The 19,520-nt window shown below is 44.6% G+C and overlaps 1 protein-coding gene across 1 annotated transcript in view; it reads right to left on the bottom strand.

The window, feature by feature from the left end:
* pappa2 (pappalysin 2) overlaps positions 1-19,520 on the bottom strand; it is a 416,756-nt gene that overhangs the window by 116,041 nt on the left and 281,195 nt on the right. The window contains exons 17-18 of the mRNA XM_078219173.1: positions 14,999-15,167; positions 461-593 (exon numbers count right to left, since the gene is read on the bottom strand). Coding sequence (XP_078075299.1) covers positions 461-593; positions 14,999-15,167 — 302 coding nt within the window. The remainder of the gene's footprint in view (positions 1-460; positions 594-14,998; positions 15,168-19,520) is intronic.

Genomic DNA, 19,520 nt, shown 5'->3' with positions numbered 1-19,520 from the left:
CTATCCCGTCTGTCTTGGTTACAGGTGCCATGGCCACTTCCCAACAGAAACACTGACACAGTGTGTAATGAAGGGTACACTTACCTCCAGAATATGAGAAGGATTTTCAAGTGGATTAACCTAGCATTTACGTTGCTCAAGGCTAATTGCCTGATAGTAACACTATCAGCATTCAGCAGAAAAAGCCATTAGACATTTGGAAACCAGCAACATCAATAGTCTTATCATAGAATCCCTACAGTCCAGAAGGAGGCCATTTGGCCCATCAAGTCTGCACCGACCACAATCTCACCCAGGCCCTATTCCCATACCCTGGAACTCTGCTTCGTAGCAATTGCCATCCAAATGTTACATTTGGAAGGGAGTTCAGAGTTTTTAGTTAAATAGCTTTGCACAAAGCATCCGAGTGGGCCCAACTGGATTTAAGAGTTATAGATACAATTTGTGCATGTTTCAATACCTATTGCATGGCCATCAGCACACATATACTCCACCAAGTTCAGCTCCAGAGGAGGCAGGCAATCTCCATAGACCTGCTCACACAGAGCAAAGTCTTCTGTCCAAGTGCCGTCTTTAGTACAACGGATGGGCTCCTGAGGAAATAGCAATATAACAGAGTTAAAATCAATAATAATGACAACTATAAAAGTGTTCAAGGTCAAATAGTAGCTCCCCAACCCTCTCTACCACACATATTAAAATGCTCTGATATCACTTGGCATGAATCTTGACATTTCACTATAAAGGTGAGTTAACAAAAGGAAGAGAAATGCATTCTTTCTAACTAAGAAAGAAACTGAAAGGGTGGGATTTTCCATTTAACCCGCCAAGTGTTTCACAGTGGCCGAGGTCGCTCACACTTGGCTGGTGGCGGGATCTTCTGGTTTCCTGTTGAATGCATCCCTCACTGCCGCAAAACCCGTGGCGGGGTGCGTCATCAGCAGAACCAGAAGATCCTGCCATTGTGAACGGCCAGAAAATCCCACCCAAAGTGTTGGAAACACTCAGCAGGTCAAGCAGAGCCTTTGGAGACAGAAACCAAGTTAACACTTTAAGCTGAATATGACTTCTTCGGAATGAAGGAAGGTGGAAATGTGATGGGTTTTAAGCCACTAAAAGGTTGAGGGGGCTGGAGGGATGGTGAAAGAACCAAAAGGAAGGCCTGGGCTAGGTGGAGGGGTGAAATGGCAAAGATACCAAAGGGATTGGTAATGGTTGTTGGAAAGAAACAAAAGAAATTTGTACAGAGTAAAGTATTCATGGCAGAATAATGAACAGCTCAGTGCAAAAGCAAGAACATGAAAAACAAGATTTTGCACGTGGCAAAAACAAACAAAATCAAACTGGGGAACAGAGTTCATGGTCTGAAATTGTGAACTCAATGTTGAGTCCAGAAGGCTGTAAAAATGATTAATCAGAAGGTAAGGTGCTACACTGCAAACACAAATTCACCACTTTGCTCTCATTCCCTTGGCTTACTGCAATGTAAGAAGTCTCACAACACCAGATTAAAGTTCAACAGGTTTATTTGGCAGCACTAGCTTTCAAAGTCTCAAGCTCCTTCATCAGATGAGTGAGGACTTGTGATGTAGCATTTGAGGATTTTCAGACTCTTGAACTAGTTTTAGGTTGATCACAACTTCAACCTGGTGTATGTCTGCGACTGAACGCTCTACCACAACCTGAGACATTACTGCTTCCTCTCCTCCCGCCTGCCATCTGGCTATGCCCCACTTTCCCACTTTGACTGGAAATGGACGCTTTTGGATGGTTGGCGATCCGATAAATTTTTAAGCTATGGGAAAATGTAATTACTGATTTGCAGATGTTAACTAGTTGAAACTGGAACAAACTGTAATCATACATTCATAAAGCAGGTCAAGTAGCAGAAATGCTGAGTTCTTACTCTGATGGTAGGACATTTTAAGAAGTTTAACAACACCAGGTTAAAGTCCAACAGGTTTATTTGGTAGCAAAAGCCACACAAACTTTCGGAGCTCTAAGCCCCTTCTTCAGGTGAGTGGGAATTCTGTTCACAAACAGAGCTTATAAAGACACAGACTCAATTTACATGAATAATGGTTGGAATGCGAATACTTACAATTAATCAAGTCTTTAAGAAACAAAACAATGTGAGTGGAGAGAGCATCAAGACAGGCTAAAAAGATGTGTATTGTCTCCAGACAAGACAGCCAGTGAAACTCTGCAGGTCCACGCAACTGTGGGAGTTACAAATAGTGTGACATGAACCCAATATCCCGGTTGAGGCCGTCCTCGTGTGTGAGGAACTTGGCTATCAGTTTCTGCTCAGCGACTCTGCGCTGTCGTGTGTCGCGAAGGCCGCCTTGGAGAACGCTTACCCGAATATCAGAGGCCGAATGCCCGTGACCGCTGAAGTGCTCCCCAACAGGAAGAGAACAGTCTTGCCTGGTGATTGTCGAGCGGTGTTCATTCATCCGTTGTCGCAGCGTCTGCATAGTTTCCCCAATGTACCATGCCTCGGGACATCCTTTCTTGCAGCGTATCAGGTAGACAACGTTGGCCGAATTGCAAGAGTATGTACCATGTACCTGGTGGATGGTGTTCTCACGTGAGATGATGGCATCTGTGTCGATGATCCGGCACGTCTTGCAGAGGTTGCTGTGGCAGGGTTGTGTGGTGTCATGGTCACTGTTCTCCTGAAGGCTGGGTAGTTTGCTCTGGACAATGGTCTGTTTGAGGTTGTGCGGTTGTTTGAAGGCAAGAAGTGGGGGTGTGGGGATGGCCTTGGCAAGATGTTCGTCTTCATCAATGACATGTTGAAGGCTCCGGAGGAGATGCCGTAGCTTCTCCGCTCCGGGGAAGTACTGGACAACGAAGGGTATTCTGTCCACTGTGTCCCGTGTTTGTCTTCTGAGGAGGTCGGTGCGGTTTTTCGCTGTGGCGCGTTGGAACTGTTGATCAATGAGTCGAGCGCCATATCCTGTTCTTATGAGGGCATCTTTCAGCGTCTGGAGGTGTCTGTTGCGATCCTCCTCATCCGAGCAGATCCTGTGTATACGGAGGGCTTGTCCGTAGGGGATGGCTTCTTTAACGTGTTTAGGGTGGAAGCTGGAGAAGTGGAGCATCGTGAGGTTATCCGTGGGCTTGCGGTACAGTGAGGTGCTGAGGTGATCGTCCTTAATGGAGATGCGTGTGTCCAAGAATGCAACCGATTCCGGAGAGTAGTCTATGGTGAGCCTGATGGTGGGATGGAACTTGTTGATGTCATCATAGAGTTGTTTCAGTGATTGTTCACCATGAGTCCAAAGGAAGAAAATGTCATCGATGTATCTAGTGTATAGCACCGGTTGAAGGTCCCGTGCGGTGAAGAAGTCTTGTTCGAACCTGTGCATGAAGATGTTGGCATATTGAGGTGCGAATTTGGTCCCCATGGCTGTTCCATGTGTCTGGATGAAGAAATGGTTGTTGAAGGTGAAGATATTTTGGTCCAGGATGAAGCGGATGAGATGTAAAATTGCATCTGGAAACTGGCAGTTGTTGGCGCTGAGCACTGAGGCCGTTGCAGCAATGCCATCGTCATGGGGGATGCTGGTGTAGAGTGCCGAGACATCCATTGTGACGAGGAGCGCTCCTGGTTCAACTGCTCCATGTGTGCCGAGTTTCTGTAGGAAGTCCGTCGTGTCGCGACAAAAGCTGGGGGTTCTTTGTACAATGGGTTTCAGGATGCCCTCGACATAGCCGGAGAGGTTCTCGCACAGGGTCCCATTGCCCGATACGATGGGACGGCCGGGTGTGTTTGCCTTGTGTATCTTCGGGAGGCAGTAGAGATCTCCAACGCGGGGAGTACGTGGGATGAGAGCACGGAGGGTGTTCTGAAGGTCCGGATCAAAGGTCTTGATCAGAGTGTTGAGTTGACGGGTGTGTTCTTTGGTCGGTAGGACATTTACCAGACTGGAAATGGGGGCATTTTGATGGTTGGTGGCTACCACGGTAATAGTAACATCTAAATTTCTGATTGTGAACCTGGCTGCCAGGCCCTGGATCTTGCTGAAATCCAGTGGATCTCCCCTCCTGGCTCCAAAAAAAAAACTCCACGGCAATCTGCAACTCTGCATTTCCATGGCTGCAGCCTGATCGGAGGCCTCCTACAAAGGGCTGTGAACGTAGCCCAGTACATCACGCAAACCAGCCTCCCATCCATTGACTCTGTCGATACTTCCTGCTGCCTCGGCAAAGCAACCAGCATAATCAAGGACCCCACGCACCCGGACACACTCTCTTTCACCTTCTTCCGTCAGGAAAAAGATACAAAAGTCTGAGGACACATACCAACCAACTCAAGAACAGCTTCTTCCCTGCTACCATCAGACTTTTGAATGGACCGACCTTATATTAAGCTGATCTTTCTCGATACCGTAGCTACAACTGTAACACTATATTCTGCACCCTCTTCTTTCACCTCTATATACTCTATGAACAGTAGGTTTTGTCTGTTTAGCGTGCAAGAAGCAATACTTTTCACTGTATCCCAATACATGTGACAATAAGAAATTAAATCAAATCCTTCCAAATTAGCTTTTTGGCTTTGCTGAGAAGTTTGGCCTGGATTTTATTACTCTTTAGTCCTCCTAGTCTCTAAGATTAATTTCTACGTTTGCGTCATCTCGACAGTGACGAGTGAGTTTGTTTAATTTGAGAATGCAGTTTACAACAGTCTCACTTGGCAGAGACGGCAGTATGATAAAATGCTCAGCTATTACAATATATTGCAGAAAATATTTGAGAAGTTAATGAGACTAAAAGTTGATGAATGGCTGCCATATCTCTTGAGGATTTAAAAGGGGTGACTTTAGAGACTAAGGCCAAAATTCTCCTGTTCCACCCACCGCAGGAACCGTAGCAGGCGAGACAGAAAATTCGGCAGACCCTTCAAAGGTCCACTGAGTCCAGGCAGGAATTTCAGGTGTTAGGTAACCCTTGGCCGGAGAATCCTGCCCAAAGATGTATCAGTTTTGATCTTCCAGAATTCCGTGCTTTCTAGAACAGTCTCCATGGATTGAAGGTAGCAAATTTAACCCCATTGTTCAAGAAAGGTGGGAGTGGGGGCTAAGAAACAAGGAACCATGGATCATTTTCCTGACATCAAAAGTAGGGAAAATAATGGTCAAGTTATTATTAGGGATGTAGCAACAGGACACTTAAAAAAAAATCACTATGATTAAGCAGAGTCAACATGGTTATGGAAAGGGAAAAGAGTTTGTTGAAGATGCAAATAGTAAGGTGAATGTAATATATCTGAATTTTCAAAAGGCATTTGATAAAGTACAATGTAAGAAGTTTATTACAAAGATTAGGGCTCATGGAATTGAAGGTGATATATTAACATGGATTATGAGAGTAGAAACAAAGAGGTCATTTTTGGGTTAGTGGACTGTAACAAGTGGGATACTTCAAGGATTAGTTCTTGGGCTTCAGCTATTTACAGTTCTATCTTGGATGACTCTAGTGATTTTGGTCAATGATTCACAACATTTATCACTCTTTCCAGTAAATATTTAAGTTACGGAAATAATAAATACTGATTTGGAAATGCCAACCAATTCAAACTAGAACAAAAGTTAATCATACATTTGGTGATGTACTTGTTATTTACAAAGAGGGCCAAGTAGTAGGCATGCTGGGTTTTTATTCTGATGGTAGGACATCATGTACAAGTTTCAATGTTGATCTACCAGACCTATCTGCAGCAAAGCCATAACAAAGCACATGCTATGCGTTGAATGGGATCCACTAGCCTTCAAAAAAAAAGGCAGACTTTTTTTGACAAATGGAGGCAGTTTCACGATTTTATATTCTCATTACATTGAATGCCAGTGTTGTGTTATGGAATCTTTTCCTAGTTTAAGTGTGCACAGGTTAGAATCGCACTTTGCAGACAAACTGTAGAATGTGTAAAGCTGATCTGCACCATCCAGACCAGATACAGCACTGCCTAATTACAGAATAAAATCATCCCATTCACTGTTCAATCAATCATTCCAAGGTCAGGTACACTGTGTGTTAAGTAAAGAGTAGAGTTACCGAATAAGGTTTTGAAAGTCAGTCATAGAATGGGTTGGACCCAGAATAAAGCTCACTTCACAGTCCCAAAGACATGCCTTACCCTGATCACAATCCTCCAGCTGTATTGATGTGATGTTTCCATTCCATTTTCTGAAGCTACATTACCCAGAGTTTTACGCTATGTCTTTGCAAGGCTTAACACCAGAATTGAGACTCCTTCCCCCAAACTCATTTCATTTGTAGCCTTCCAGTCCTTATCATGCAACTGAGATCATGGCACAATGACAAGGCCTGGAACAACTGAGGAAAAGCTTTTCTGGCCTGAGCATAACATGACCAAAAATGAATATCTGTTTCACGAGTGTGATTATACTCCCCCAGAGCCTGAAGAGGCTATTTATAAAAACACACTTGCCAATCCCTACACCCTCCACCACCATCTCTACTTGACAGGTAATTTGAAGGGAGTGTTCAACACATTTATTTTAATGAGTTTAATATATCATTTTGTATTTCAAATCCTTCAGTTGAACTTCTGTCGCACGCATCGTATTTGCACTAGTCGCACACTCTTTACAACACTTTCGGAAATTAACTGGACAGTGTCCAGCATTTTCCCCATCTTCATTGTATTCCCTTCTTGAGGCAGTAACAATCCTCTAGGAGGCCAGTCACTGGACACAAGACAATGTCTAATCCGGGGTTGAGGGAGAACCAACTACACAACGCGTGGCATGCATGGGGCAGAGGGCAAGCTGCCACCAGTTCATCCGACTAACCTTCTCCAATTTTGCAACAAGTTCGGAGTACAACACATCAGACAGTGCACTGGTATCACAGGCACTATTGGAAAATGATAGGCACTTGCTTCATCAAGTACACTAATGTTGCAGATTGACCTGCAGATAATCCACTCACTATGCTGTAGTGACAGAAGTGGGTTTGTTATTGTAATACTACAGAATCTGTTGTGGTGTTGCTTAAGGGTAGCCTCACGCAGACAACAGACAGCAAGGTTTTCAATACTCGGTTTCAAGCCTAGCCTGTATCTTTACGGTCACTTACCCAAGAAGGACCGAATGGCCTCCTTCTGTACTGTTGGGATTCTATGAAAAGGTGAATCAGTTAAACTCTAGCCATTTCCCCACTGCTGAGGTAAAAGAGACAGCAATTTGGTTTCCATTAATTGTAGATTTCAAGCTGTTTTGTCAATGTCTGGCTTTCTTTATCATCTTTTAAGGACAGTTTTACATCTGTACCAATGTGAGATGTGGTACATAATGGACACATACTTGACATTTAAAATTAATATACTGCTGGTAAATTTTAAATAACATGCCATAAAACTTTGCTTGCACTTTGCCTGCTCCCTTTTGTCTTCTTCCATATTTACACACTGATGTCCCATTTATTAAGGAATGCGGGACTCAGAGATGGAAGTCTCACACCAGTGCAGGAGGCAGAAGAAATCTCCGACAGCTGGAGCTGAAGCCTGGTTTTGAACCAGAGTGGGAAACCATTACTCTCATTGGCTCTGCAATACCTAACCCAGGAGTGCTCCGTGCAGTCACCAGGGTGCCTTATATATGATGCAGAGCACCAAACCCAGCACCACTTTGATGACCTACCACTCACCAAAGGAAAAGATGGATCAGATCCCCCACAGCTACAGCAACGAGTGGATCAACAATGCAACTCTATGCTAGCAATCAATTTTGAAGATAGATTTTTTTTAAATAGTCAACATGTGTCTTGATAACTTATCGAAACAGCAGGTTATGTAAACGCATGACAGACAGAAGTGAGCTAAAACAAAATATTGATGGATGTAAAGAGGGAGAGACTTGGATTTAGCTCCCAGGATATCATTCTTGCGATCTCTTACAATCAAGCCATCAATCCACTTTGTTACTATGTACTGCTTAATCAATTGGCTCATTCTATGGGATCCCTGTCTGGGATGCAGTTTGCAAAAGGCAATCACTGCACATGCAATTTCGTTCCAAAATAAAATCCAATAAAGTTTTAATTTTACGAACACTGGAAAGTGTCCTGTCCTAAGGATAATGAGTACATTTTGTTCTTTTGCAATTGCTTTCCAAGACTGTATTTTTACCACTAAAAAAAAGGCAAAACCACACACCATCTCCATGAACTGACTGCAAACTGTCTACATCTGAATTTTATCTTGACAAGTGTGTTCTGAGTAGCCATCATGAGGTACAGCCACCATCAATCCTCATTATATCAACGACGTAATGAACAAACTTCACCATCTAGTGCCAGAGTGCCTTACAAACCGTAGGTTACTGAGTGACCAGATAGTAGGCTGTTAAGTGGGCTGTATAACCGCAACCACAACAATTGCGAAAAACATCCCAACCATTTCACAGGAGGGCTAACAGACAACACTTGTAACTGAGCCACATATTAGGATAGATGATCAAAACTTGATCAAACAGCCCACATCTTAAAGGAGGAGAGAGGAAAGCAGAGAAGTTCCGGAAGGGAATTCCAGAGTTTAGGACCTCAGCAGCTGAAGGCACAGCTGCCATTGGTGAATAGGATTACTGAACCACAGGTATTGCCTTGGGAGTTGTGAGGAGTTGACGATTAATCTCCAGGAAACTTCTGGGAGTGGCAACCAGGAAAAGAATCAGAGAGATATTAAGAAGTGTTTTTTTTGCAGTTGACATGGCATGTGGATCTGCGGCAAGCAGATTGTCCCATTGGTAAGACGCAGCATGGGTTCATGAAGGGCAGGTCATGTTTGACTAATTTGGTGGAATTCTTTGAGAACATTGCATGTGCAGTGGACAATGGGGAACCTGTGGATGTGGTGTATCTGGATTTCCAGAAGGCATTTGACAAGGTGCTGCACCAAAGGCTGCTACATAAGATAAAGGTGCACAGTGTTACGGATAATGTATTAGCATGGATAGAGGATTGGTTAACTATCAGAAAGCAAAGAGTGGGGGTAAATGGGTGTTTTTCTGGTTGGCAATCAGTGACTAGTGGTGTGCCTCAGGGATCAGTGTTGGGACCACAATTGTTTACGATTTACATAGATGATTTGGAGTTGGGGACCAAGTGTAGTGTGTCAAAATTCACAGATGACACTAAGATGGGTGGAAGAGCAAAGTGTGCAGAGGAGCTGAAAGTCTGCAAAGGGATATAGATCATCTAAGTGAGTGGTCGAGGGTTTGGCAGATGGAGTACAATGTTGGTAAATGTGGGGTCATCCATTTTGGTAGGAATAACAGAAAAATGGACTATTATTTAAATGGTAAAAAATTGCAGCATGCTGCTGTGCAGAGGGACCTGGGTGTTGGTTTGCAAGTGCAGCAGGTAATTAAGAAGGCAAATGGAATTTTGTCCTTCATTGCTAGAGGGATGGAGTTTAAAAACAGTGAGATTATGTTGCAGCTGTATAAGTACTGTGTACAGTTTTGGTCTCCTTACTTGAGAAAGGGCATACTGGCACTGGAGGGGGTGCAGAGGAGATTCACTAGGTTGATTCCGGAGTTGAGAGGGTTGGCTTATGAGGAAAGACTGAGTAGACTGGGGCTATACTCATTGGAATTCAGAAGAATGAGGGGCGATCTCATAGAAACATATAAGATTATGAAGGGAATAGATAAGATAGAAGCAGGGAAGTTGTTTCCACTGGCAGGTGAAACTAGAACTAGGGGGCATAGCCTCAAAATAAGGGGAAGCCGATTTAGGTCTGAGTTGAGGAGGAACTTCTTCACATAAAGGGTTGTGAATCTGTGGAATTCCCTGCCCAGTGAAGCAGTTGAGGCTACCTCACTGAATGTTTTTAAGGCAAGGATAGATAAATGTTTGAACAGTAAAGGAATTAAGGGTTATGGTGAGCGGGCAGGTAAGTGGAGCTGAGTCCACAAAAAGATCAGTCATGATCTTATTGAATGGCGGAGCAGGCTCAAGGGGCCAGATTGTCTACTCCTGTTCCTAGTTCTTATGTTCTTGGTAAATGTGAGGTCATCCATTTTGGTAGGAATAACAGAAAAATGGACTATTATTTAAATGGTAAAAAATTGCAGCATGCTGCTGTGCAGAGGGACCTGGGTGTTAGTTTGCATCTTATGATGAGTTGGATGGCCGATGGCAGGAGTGCAGGGCCAAGGCAGTTAAAGTCAGGAAGTCATATCAGGAAACCTCCAGGAATACATGCAGCAAAAATTGGCTACCCCATTAGTGGAGCGACGGAAATCAGGAATGTGCAAGAGACCTGAATTGGAAGAATGCAGAGATCATGGAGGTTGTGGGGCTGGAGGAGTTGACAGAGTTGTGGCAGGGGGAGTCCATGGAGATGGGAACACAAGAATGAGAATGGTGAAATGAAGGCTTGGGACGGACCGGGAGCAAACGTAGGTCAGTGGGCACAGGGATAATGAGAGAACAGGGCTTGGAGCAACAGAGTAAAAGGGACAGTAAAGAGGGCTATCCAAGGGAAGATATGATGGTTGCAGGAATGGTCACTGATGTCGGAGTCGAGAATAAGCATCAGGCTTCTGCCTGGAGAACCAGAGGACGTGACGTATCTAGATTTCCAGAAGGCATTTGACAAGGTGCCGCACCAAAGACTGCTACATAAGATAAAGGTGAGAGCTTGAGAAAATAATGAGGGTAATGTCAGGGATGGTGAGACATGGAGGTACTTGAAGTTATGAATGAGAATTTTCACATTGATTTTTTTTGAGCCAGGAAGCTGGTGCAACTTGACAAGGGCTTGTTTAAGCAGACTTCAGTCCTTAATGCAGATGGGAATATGACCACAGCATTGTGAGTGAGTTACCATTTGTAGAGGGTGCAAATGGGGAAACAGTCAAGGCAATTGTGATTGACTCCAGCTCGTCCCCCCCATCGACAAAGGAGGAAAAAACCCTCCAAAATGGTGTCCATGGGATCTGGCAGCTGCAGTCAGGGGCAACAAAGAAAGCTTTCATTCCAATCCTCCCACAGTAAGAAATGACAGCTCACGCCATTCTTAAAAAGGAAAGCGCCTTTACGGGGCAGCTCAGCTTGCACAGTGGTTAGCACTGTTGCCTCACAGCGCCAGGGACCCAGGTTTAATTCCTGCCTCGGGTCACTGTCTGTGTGGAGTTTGCACATTCTCCCCGTGTCTGCGTGGGTTTCCTCCGGGTGCTCCGGTTTTCTCCCACAGTCCGAAAGACATGCTGGTTAGGTGCATTGGCCATGCTAAATTCTCCCTCAGTGTACCCGAACAGGCACTGGAGTGTGGCAACTAGGGGATTTTCACAGTAACTTCATTACAGTGTTAATGTGAACCTACTTGTGACCCTAATAATCTTTTTTTAAAAAAAACAGCTCGAGTAATGCTCTCCTGCGACCTGCTACCAACATTAAAAGGGCAAAATCTCTCACAGCTACTTTTAAAACTTCCCTTCAATCTGGTTGTAGCTCAACTGAAAGGAAACTTTACCCATAAACCCAGAGCACCAGAACAGCCTCCACTATCCCAGCAGGGTCTCATACCTTTCAGCTCAATGTAAATTAAGGACTTTCACATCACAGTTTAGCATTGATGTAAAGCCAAAACCATCTTGCATCAACAACTGGACACTATGAAATGGTCTCTTGTGCAATCATACACAAACCCCCATGTGAACCCTTGAAGCAATCTGTCATACACACAGGTAAGAAGGTGAAAAGAGAGGAAAGACTGCCATCCTCATCAATGATTAACCCTTTCCATTAGACCAGTTTGATTAACCAGCACAACCTTGCCCAGTGCCGATTGCTGGTGGAGGCAATAAAAACCTAGGACCAATTTTAGGAAGGAATTTTCTGCTTTTGTCCAATTCACTGAGACAACCAAACAGGTTTCAGGATAAGCATCACTTAGCAGACTTCAATTAACCATTCCAGCTGCTCAACTGTTTCTTTACAAGGACAGAACCACGTAGGACCAGCAATAACCACTGCCAACTATTGTGCCCATTCCAAACTTTGCAGCAACATTTATGTCCAAATCATTCAATGTGCCAAAAAGGTTATCAGCTATTTAAAATTCTGTATTTTCTATCTCTCTGCATCGGCTGATCTGTTGGTTGATGTTATATATACATACAGCTCATTAAGCTAACTCTCCGAAAGAGTATCTTACCAACCTAACCTACACATCTTTGGACATTAAGGGGTCATTTAGCATGGCCAATCCCCCTAAAATACACATCGTTGCATACTAAGGGACCACTTAGCAAGGCCAATCCACCTAACCAACACATCTTTGAAGTGTGGGAAGAAACTGGAGCACCCAGAGGAAACCCATGCAGACACAGGAAGAATGTGCAAACTCCACATAATCACCCTGGGCTGGAATTGAACCTGGGACCCTATCATTGTGAGACAGCAGTGCTAACCACTGTACCACCGTGCCACCCTTGAGCCTGCTCTACTATTCAATAAGATCATGCCTGATCTGACTGCAAGCGCAACATCGGTATCCTGCCTAACCCCGATACCCTTTGATTCCCTTGTTAGTTAAGAATCTCCCTCTGCCTTAAATATATTCAATGACTCTGCCTTGACTGCTCTCAGGGGAAAAGAGTTCCACAGACTCACAACCCTCAGAGAAAGGTTTCTCCTCATCTCTATCTTAAATGGGAAGCCTCTTATTTTGAAAATGTGTCCCCTTGTTGTGGTCTCTCGCACAAGGGGAAGCATATCCTTCCAGTACCTATTCTGTCAAGCTCCCTTGGGATCTTATATGTTTCAATAAGATTACCTAGTATTCTTCTAAATTCCAATGGACACAGGCCCAACCTGTCCAACCTTTCCTCATGAGATAAATCCCCCCATGCCCCCACCACTCAAGATGATAGCATACCAAACTTCTAAACTTTCAGAGAATATCAAAGATTTTATGTAAAAAAACTAGACAATCTTTACATGTCTAATGCAAGAGAGTGTTCACTCGCCAGCTTTTCTATATATTAAAGTTATCAAACTGTACAACTCCCATATTGCAACTTGCTCCAAAAATCAAACATTCTAAAATAATTTAACAGTGCAAAGTGTCAAACTCTGTTACTGACATTCACCAGAGGTACCACTTGATTCATGATTAAATTTAATGAGCTAAGTAAGCATTCACATTAAGGCCAATATATCTTTATTGTGTTTTCTAGTATGTTCAATTTGAACAACAGAAAGCCTCCACATCCATGATTCCCTCATGCTGGCCATCAAAGTGGCTATCCTAAAGCCGAACCTGACTGTTGCAGCCTGCAATAACGTCTGACCCCACAATATTCTGGTGGGAGGCAAGAATATTAACAGTGAACCAGGCTGAAACTATGGGATTGTGATTTGGCCTTCTCACCTACAGTTCTAAGTCACACTCTAAACAGCTTCTAACATTGGATTCCCGCCAGTGGCCAGCGATGATTCCACAACTGGAATCATTAGAACAGGTTATTATTCGATTGCTGTTTGTGGGAACTTGCTGTGCTTGAAGTAGTTGCTGTGTTTCCCTCACATTGTAAAAGTGACTACAATACTAAAGTGCTTAACTGGCTGTGAAGTGCGTTCTGCTGTTCACGGGTGTGGAGGCACTAAATAAATGCTGCCTTTCGCTGGGGTTAAAGTTAATCAGATTGATCCCCAGTAATCAGTAAATTGCTATTTTACTGCACCTGGCACTAATAAGTTACTGCAAATTAAACCTGTCAGAATTTGTAATTGAGTGTAAATACTGTCCAAATGTGATCAATGCTGTTATTTCCATTAAAGAAGTTGGCATTAATATAAGCCAGGCTTGAGGCCAAAACGTTGTGTGATTTCAAGAAGAAATTAGATATAGCTCTTGGTGCTAAAGGGATCAAGGGATATGGAGATCAGGATATTGAAATTGATGATCAGCCATGATCAAAATGAATGGCGGAGCAGACTCGGAGCAAGCTCGGAGGGCCGAATGGCCTACTCCTGCTTCTAGTTGCTATGTTAATGTCAACTGTCAAATCTCCAACATGGCTCACACTTTCCCTTTATAACTCACACTTCGAGGAACAATGTTTCAAGAATGATTTGCTTGAAGCTTTTTTAATTTTACATTTAAACATTGTTATTTAAAGATTAACACTGGAGATAGCATTATGGAACATTGACATTCTATGATGTGTCTGTCAGAACAACATATCAATCATTAAAAAAAAACTTTGAAGTGTCAGGAGACACTGATAGATTTAATTTAGTTTTGATCACAAGTCACCAGTTTGGGTCGTTCCCTTACAAATGAACGGCAATCAGCTGTTCAGTAGAAAATCCACTCAGAGTGGTCCTTGCCAGCCCAAATATTGCTGAAAACATAAACTGAGCAGGGAAGATTTGACTGTGTCAGTAAAGGCTGATATAGAAGGAGTTTCAGTAACGTGCATCTAAAACATGTACCAATCTCTTTGAATAGTCATTTCAGCAGGCCAGCAGCCCAAAGACTGTTCATCAAAAAAAACTGAGCCAGGGCGACAGTTCCCCTCAACCCCTTTACCCTTTCACTCACCACCAAAGAGAAACAAAGTTTAGAACAGCATTGCTGTAATTCTCAACTGGTGTGTTAATTCACGGTAGCACAGTAGTTAGCACTGCTGCCTCACAGCACCAGGGACCCGGGTTCGATTCCCGGATTAGGTCACTGTCTGTGCGGAGTCTGTATGTTCTCCCCGTGTCTGTGTGGGTTTCCTCCCACAGTCCGAAAGACGTGCTGGTTATGTGCATTGGTCATGCTGAATTCTCTCTGTGTACCTGAACAGGTGCCGGAATGTGGCGACTAAGAGATTTTCACAGTAACTTCATTACAGTGTTAATGTAAGCCTACTTGTTACACTAATGAATTAACTTAAAAAGACTTCAAATAAACTTCAAAAGAGTTGAGTTATTCACATTATTCAATAATCAATTAATGCCTTACCTTTTCAGTGTGGTCATAGCAGCGAATAATACAAAGGCTGTCAAATTCAAAACCATTGGTACATTTGTACATTCCCTCAAAGACAGGTGGAGGGGGATCACATAACACAGGCTCGCAGCTCCCAGCCTCCCAATGTCCACCTTCCAAACACTGCAGTTTGAGGAACTTCCTGTGAATAAAAACAGTTTGTAAATTCTACAACAATAAAGCTGAGAGAGAAAACACCCACATTTTGTAAAATCCAGCATTACTCCAAAGAAAACTTCTTAATCGCACTTTATAGCTCAGTTGGCTGGACACCTGGTTAGTGATGCAGAGTGATGCCAACAGCATGAGTTCAATACCCATCCTGGCTGAGGTTATTCATGAGGGCCCCCCTTCTCAACCTTGCTCCTCACCTGAGGTGTGGTGATCCTCAGGTTAAATCACCACCAGCCAGCTCTCCCGCTCAAAGAGGTTTGGTAGGTTACCAAACTGGCTAGGTGGATTGGCCATGGTAAATTGCCCCTTAGTGTCCGAAGATGTATAGCTTAGACGGACGATGGGACATTTTTGGGGTTGCAGGGATAGTACGGGGGAGAGGGCCTGGTAAGATACTCTGTCAGAGAGCTGGTGCAGACTCGATGAACCGAATGGCCTCATTATGCACTGTAGAGATTCTATGATGATTCTATATGATAAACTCCTTGTTCTTCCACTCCATGGTTAATAAAGGAAATTTGTTTTTTAAGTTCTTAATGGGACTTATTGTCCATCCCTAATTGCCCTTGAGAAGGTGGTGGTGTGCTGTCTTCTTGAACCGCTGCAGTCCCTGAGGTGTAGGTACACCCATTGTGCTGTTAGGGAGGGAGTTCCAGGATTTTGATCTAGTGACAGTGAAGGAATGGAGATATATTTCCAAATCAGGATGGTGAGTGACTTGTAGGTGGTGGTGTTCCCAAGTGCCTGCTGCCTTTGTCCTTCTAGACTGCATTGGTTATGGGGTTGTTCTAAGCAACGCCTTATTTCATCAATAGACAAGTACAAAGCTTCATGGCAACGCCTTCATCCCTAGTACTGGCAGTTGCTCAACTACTTCATTGTCCAAGCGAAGGACATGCGTATTGCCCATGCCATGACAGGAGCTGGAAGGACCACCATCTAATCTGCTCCATGAGCAACATCAATGTAGCCCCAAAGCAGTGACAGCAACAGAAACAATGGCACAGGAAAACCAATGCTGAGACACTCAAAGACCTTGATAAGAGAGCCCTATTCAGCCAGTGCTTCATTGCCAACCTGACAACTCCCAGTGACCCAGAGATGCAGAGTGTCCACAGTACCCGGTCTGTCTTTAAGGCCTCCATAATCAGCATCCGCGAAGAGACGCTGGGTCACTTGACCAGGAAACACCGAGACTGCTTCAATGAGAGATCCAAGAGCGGATAAGCTACAAGTGCAAGGCTTTTCTGAACCTGAAACAGCAACCCAACTATCTCGAGAAAACAGCTCGATAAATGGGTGAAGGCTAAGGTCCAGCAAAAAACCCACAACCTAAAGAACAGATGGTGGATGGAGTAAGCTCAGCAGATGCAACAGTCAGCCGACAACCGTGATGCGCAAGGTTTCCAGCGCAGTCAAGACCACCGGCGTCCCAAGCATCCAAGGCACCATCCCACTGTGAGTGGGAAACAGAGAGGTGCTCTTCAGGAACAGAGGTGCAGTCAGTGCCCGCTGGAAGAAACACTTGCCTTAACAGAGACTCTGGGGGCAATTTTACGACCTCATTGCGCCTGTTTTTCAATGGGGTGTGGTCGTAAAATCGGGAGTGAGCGCATGATTGTACCAAAAAAAAGGCCACGATGTGGAACTTGTCCAAAATGATAGAAACGTCAATTAGCATGCTTTTGCATGCATCGCAATATAATTAGCGCGGTTCACTCGCAATTGTCCCACCTCACTTACCTTAACGACCTCGTTCACTGCAGCTGCAACCGGTGAGTAAAACACCTGCGCCATAAAAGTCTGCTGCAGACACAGCAGCACCGAGGGTGAGCGAGGAGGTAGGTCGCTCTGTCCACAGGGCTCCGTGCTGCGGTGAAGGGGAGGGGGGAGGTCTGGGGAGTGTGCCCTGCCAGGTGGTCGATCTTTCAGTAGGGGAGCAGTTCGGGAACAGTGACCACAATTCAGTAAGCTTTAAGATACTGATGGATAAAGATAAGTGTAGTTCTAAAGTTAAGGTGCTAAATTGGGGGAAGGCTAATTACAACAATATTAGGCAGGAACTGAAGAATGTAGATTGGGGGCAGATGTTTGAGGGCAAATCAACGTCTGGCATGTGGAAGGCTTTCAAATATAAGTTGATAGGAATTCAGGACTGTCTCATTCCTGTAAGGATGAAGGATAAGTATGGCAAGTTTCGAGAACCTTGGATAACGAGAGATATTGTGAGCCTAGTCAAAGAGAAAAAGGAAGCATTCGTTAAAGCTAGGAAGCTGGGAACACACGAAGCAAGTGTGGAATACAAGGAAAGTAGAAAGAAACTTAAGCAAGGAGTAAGAAGGGCTAAAAGGAGTCACGAAAAAGCATTGGCCAGCAGGATTAAGGAAAATCCCAAGGCTTTTTATAGATATATAAAGAGCAAGAGGGTAGCCAGGGAGAGGGTTGGCCCACTCAAGGACAAGGGAGGGAATCTAGGCGTGGAGCCAGAGCAAATGGCGAGGTATTAAATGAGTACTTTGCGTCAGTATTCACCAAAGAGAAGGACTTGATGGATGATAAATCTGGGATGTGTAGATAGTTTGAATCATGTTGAGACCAAAAAGGAGGTGGTATTGGGATTCTTGAGAAATATTAAGGTCGACAAGTCCCCAGGGCCTGATGGGATATACCCCAGAATACTCAGAGAGGCAAGGGAGGAAATTGCTGGGGCCCTGAGAGAAATCTTTGTATCCTCACTGGCTACAGGGGAGGTGCCAAAGGATTGGAGAATAGCCAATGTTGTTCCTTTGTTTAGAAACATAGAAACATAGAAAAACCACAGCACAAACAGGCCCTTCGGCCCCACAAGTTGTGCCGAACATATCCCTACCTTCTAGGCCTACCTATAACCCTCCATCCTATTAAGTCCCATGTACTCATCCAGGAGTCTCTTAAAAGTCCCTATTGAGTTTGCCTCCACCACCACTGACGGCAGCCGATTCCACTCGCCCACCACCCTCTGTGTGAAAAACTTCCCCCAAACATTTCCCCTGTACCTACGCCCCAGCACCTTAAACCTGTGTCCTCTCGTAGCAGCCATTTCCACCCTGGGAAAAAGCCTCTGAGAGTCCACCCGATCTATGCCTCTCAACATCTTATATATCTCTATTAGGTCTCCTCTCATCCTATGTCTCTCCAAGGAGAAAAGACCGAACTCCCTCAGCCTATCCTCATAAGGCATGCCACTCAATCCAGGCAACATCCTTGTAAATCTCCTCTGCACCCTTTCAATCATTTCCACGTCCTTCCTGTAATGAGGCGACCAGAACTGAGCACAGTACTCCAAGTGGGGTCTGACGAGGGTCTTATATAGCTGCATCATTATCCCCGGATTCCTAAACTCAATCCCTCGATTGATAAAGGCCAGCACACCATACGCCTTCTTAACCATCTCCTCCACCTGCGGGGCCGATTTCTCGAGGAGGCTTTGAGGGTATTCTTAAAGCATTTTCTCTGCAATCATGCAGCTCCCTTACCATGAAAATGGAGAAGTGGCAAGGTCTGACTGAAAGCTGGTGTGTTTCTCCCCAGAAACACAGCCAAATCTTCTCTCCAGATCTTCTGACACTTTGTCAAACAAAAGCAGGGGGGCGTGTTTTGCCCCATCATTGTGGCAGGGCAGCCGGCTCCACAGGGAAGGGCACCCGATCTTAAGGTAAAGTTGGAGGTCCCCCACCTCCACCCTCAACAGACATGGTGACCCCTGGCTGACAAGGGGAATACCCCAACCATTGACCACCAAGGGGCAACCTCCCCCCCACCAACAAATGTTCAGGGTACCCTACATCCTACAGGCATCGGAGTGCCCCCCCCCCCCCCCCCCCCCCCCGCCACCCCCTCCACCCCACTCCTCCAACCACTTGTGACAGGGACTGTAGGTGGCACATTGCACTCCTTGGTCACCTGAGAACTCACTTTTAGTGTGGAATCAAGCCATCCTCAACTCCACGGGACTACCTAAGAAAAAGACACGGTCGTGGATTTGGAAGATGGTGTCTAAGGAGCCTTGGTGAGTTCCTGCAGTGCATCTTCTAGATGGTACACATGGCTGCCACTGTTCGTCAGTGGTGGAGGGAGCGTTTGTGGATGGGGTGCCAATCAAGCGGGCTGTTTTTGTCCTGGATAGTATTAAGTTTCTTGAGAATATTCCATCACACTCCTGACTTGTGGATAGGCTTTGGGAAATCAGGAGGTGAGTTGTCTGCCATAGGATTTCCAGTCTCTAACCTTTTATAACCACAGTATCTATGTGGCTAGTCCAGTTCAGTTTCTGGTCAATGTT

The sequence above is a fragment of the Mustelus asterias genome, chromosome 8 (genome assembly GCF_964213995.1).
Source record: "Mustelus asterias chromosome 8, sMusAst1.hap1.1, whole genome shotgun sequence".
In the NCBI taxonomy this organism is placed as follows: Eukaryota; Metazoa; Chordata; class Chondrichthyes; order Carcharhiniformes; family Triakidae; genus Mustelus; species Mustelus asterias.
Note: the sequence above shows the minus strand (reverse complement) of the source record. Positions and strands in the feature narration are given on the sequence as shown.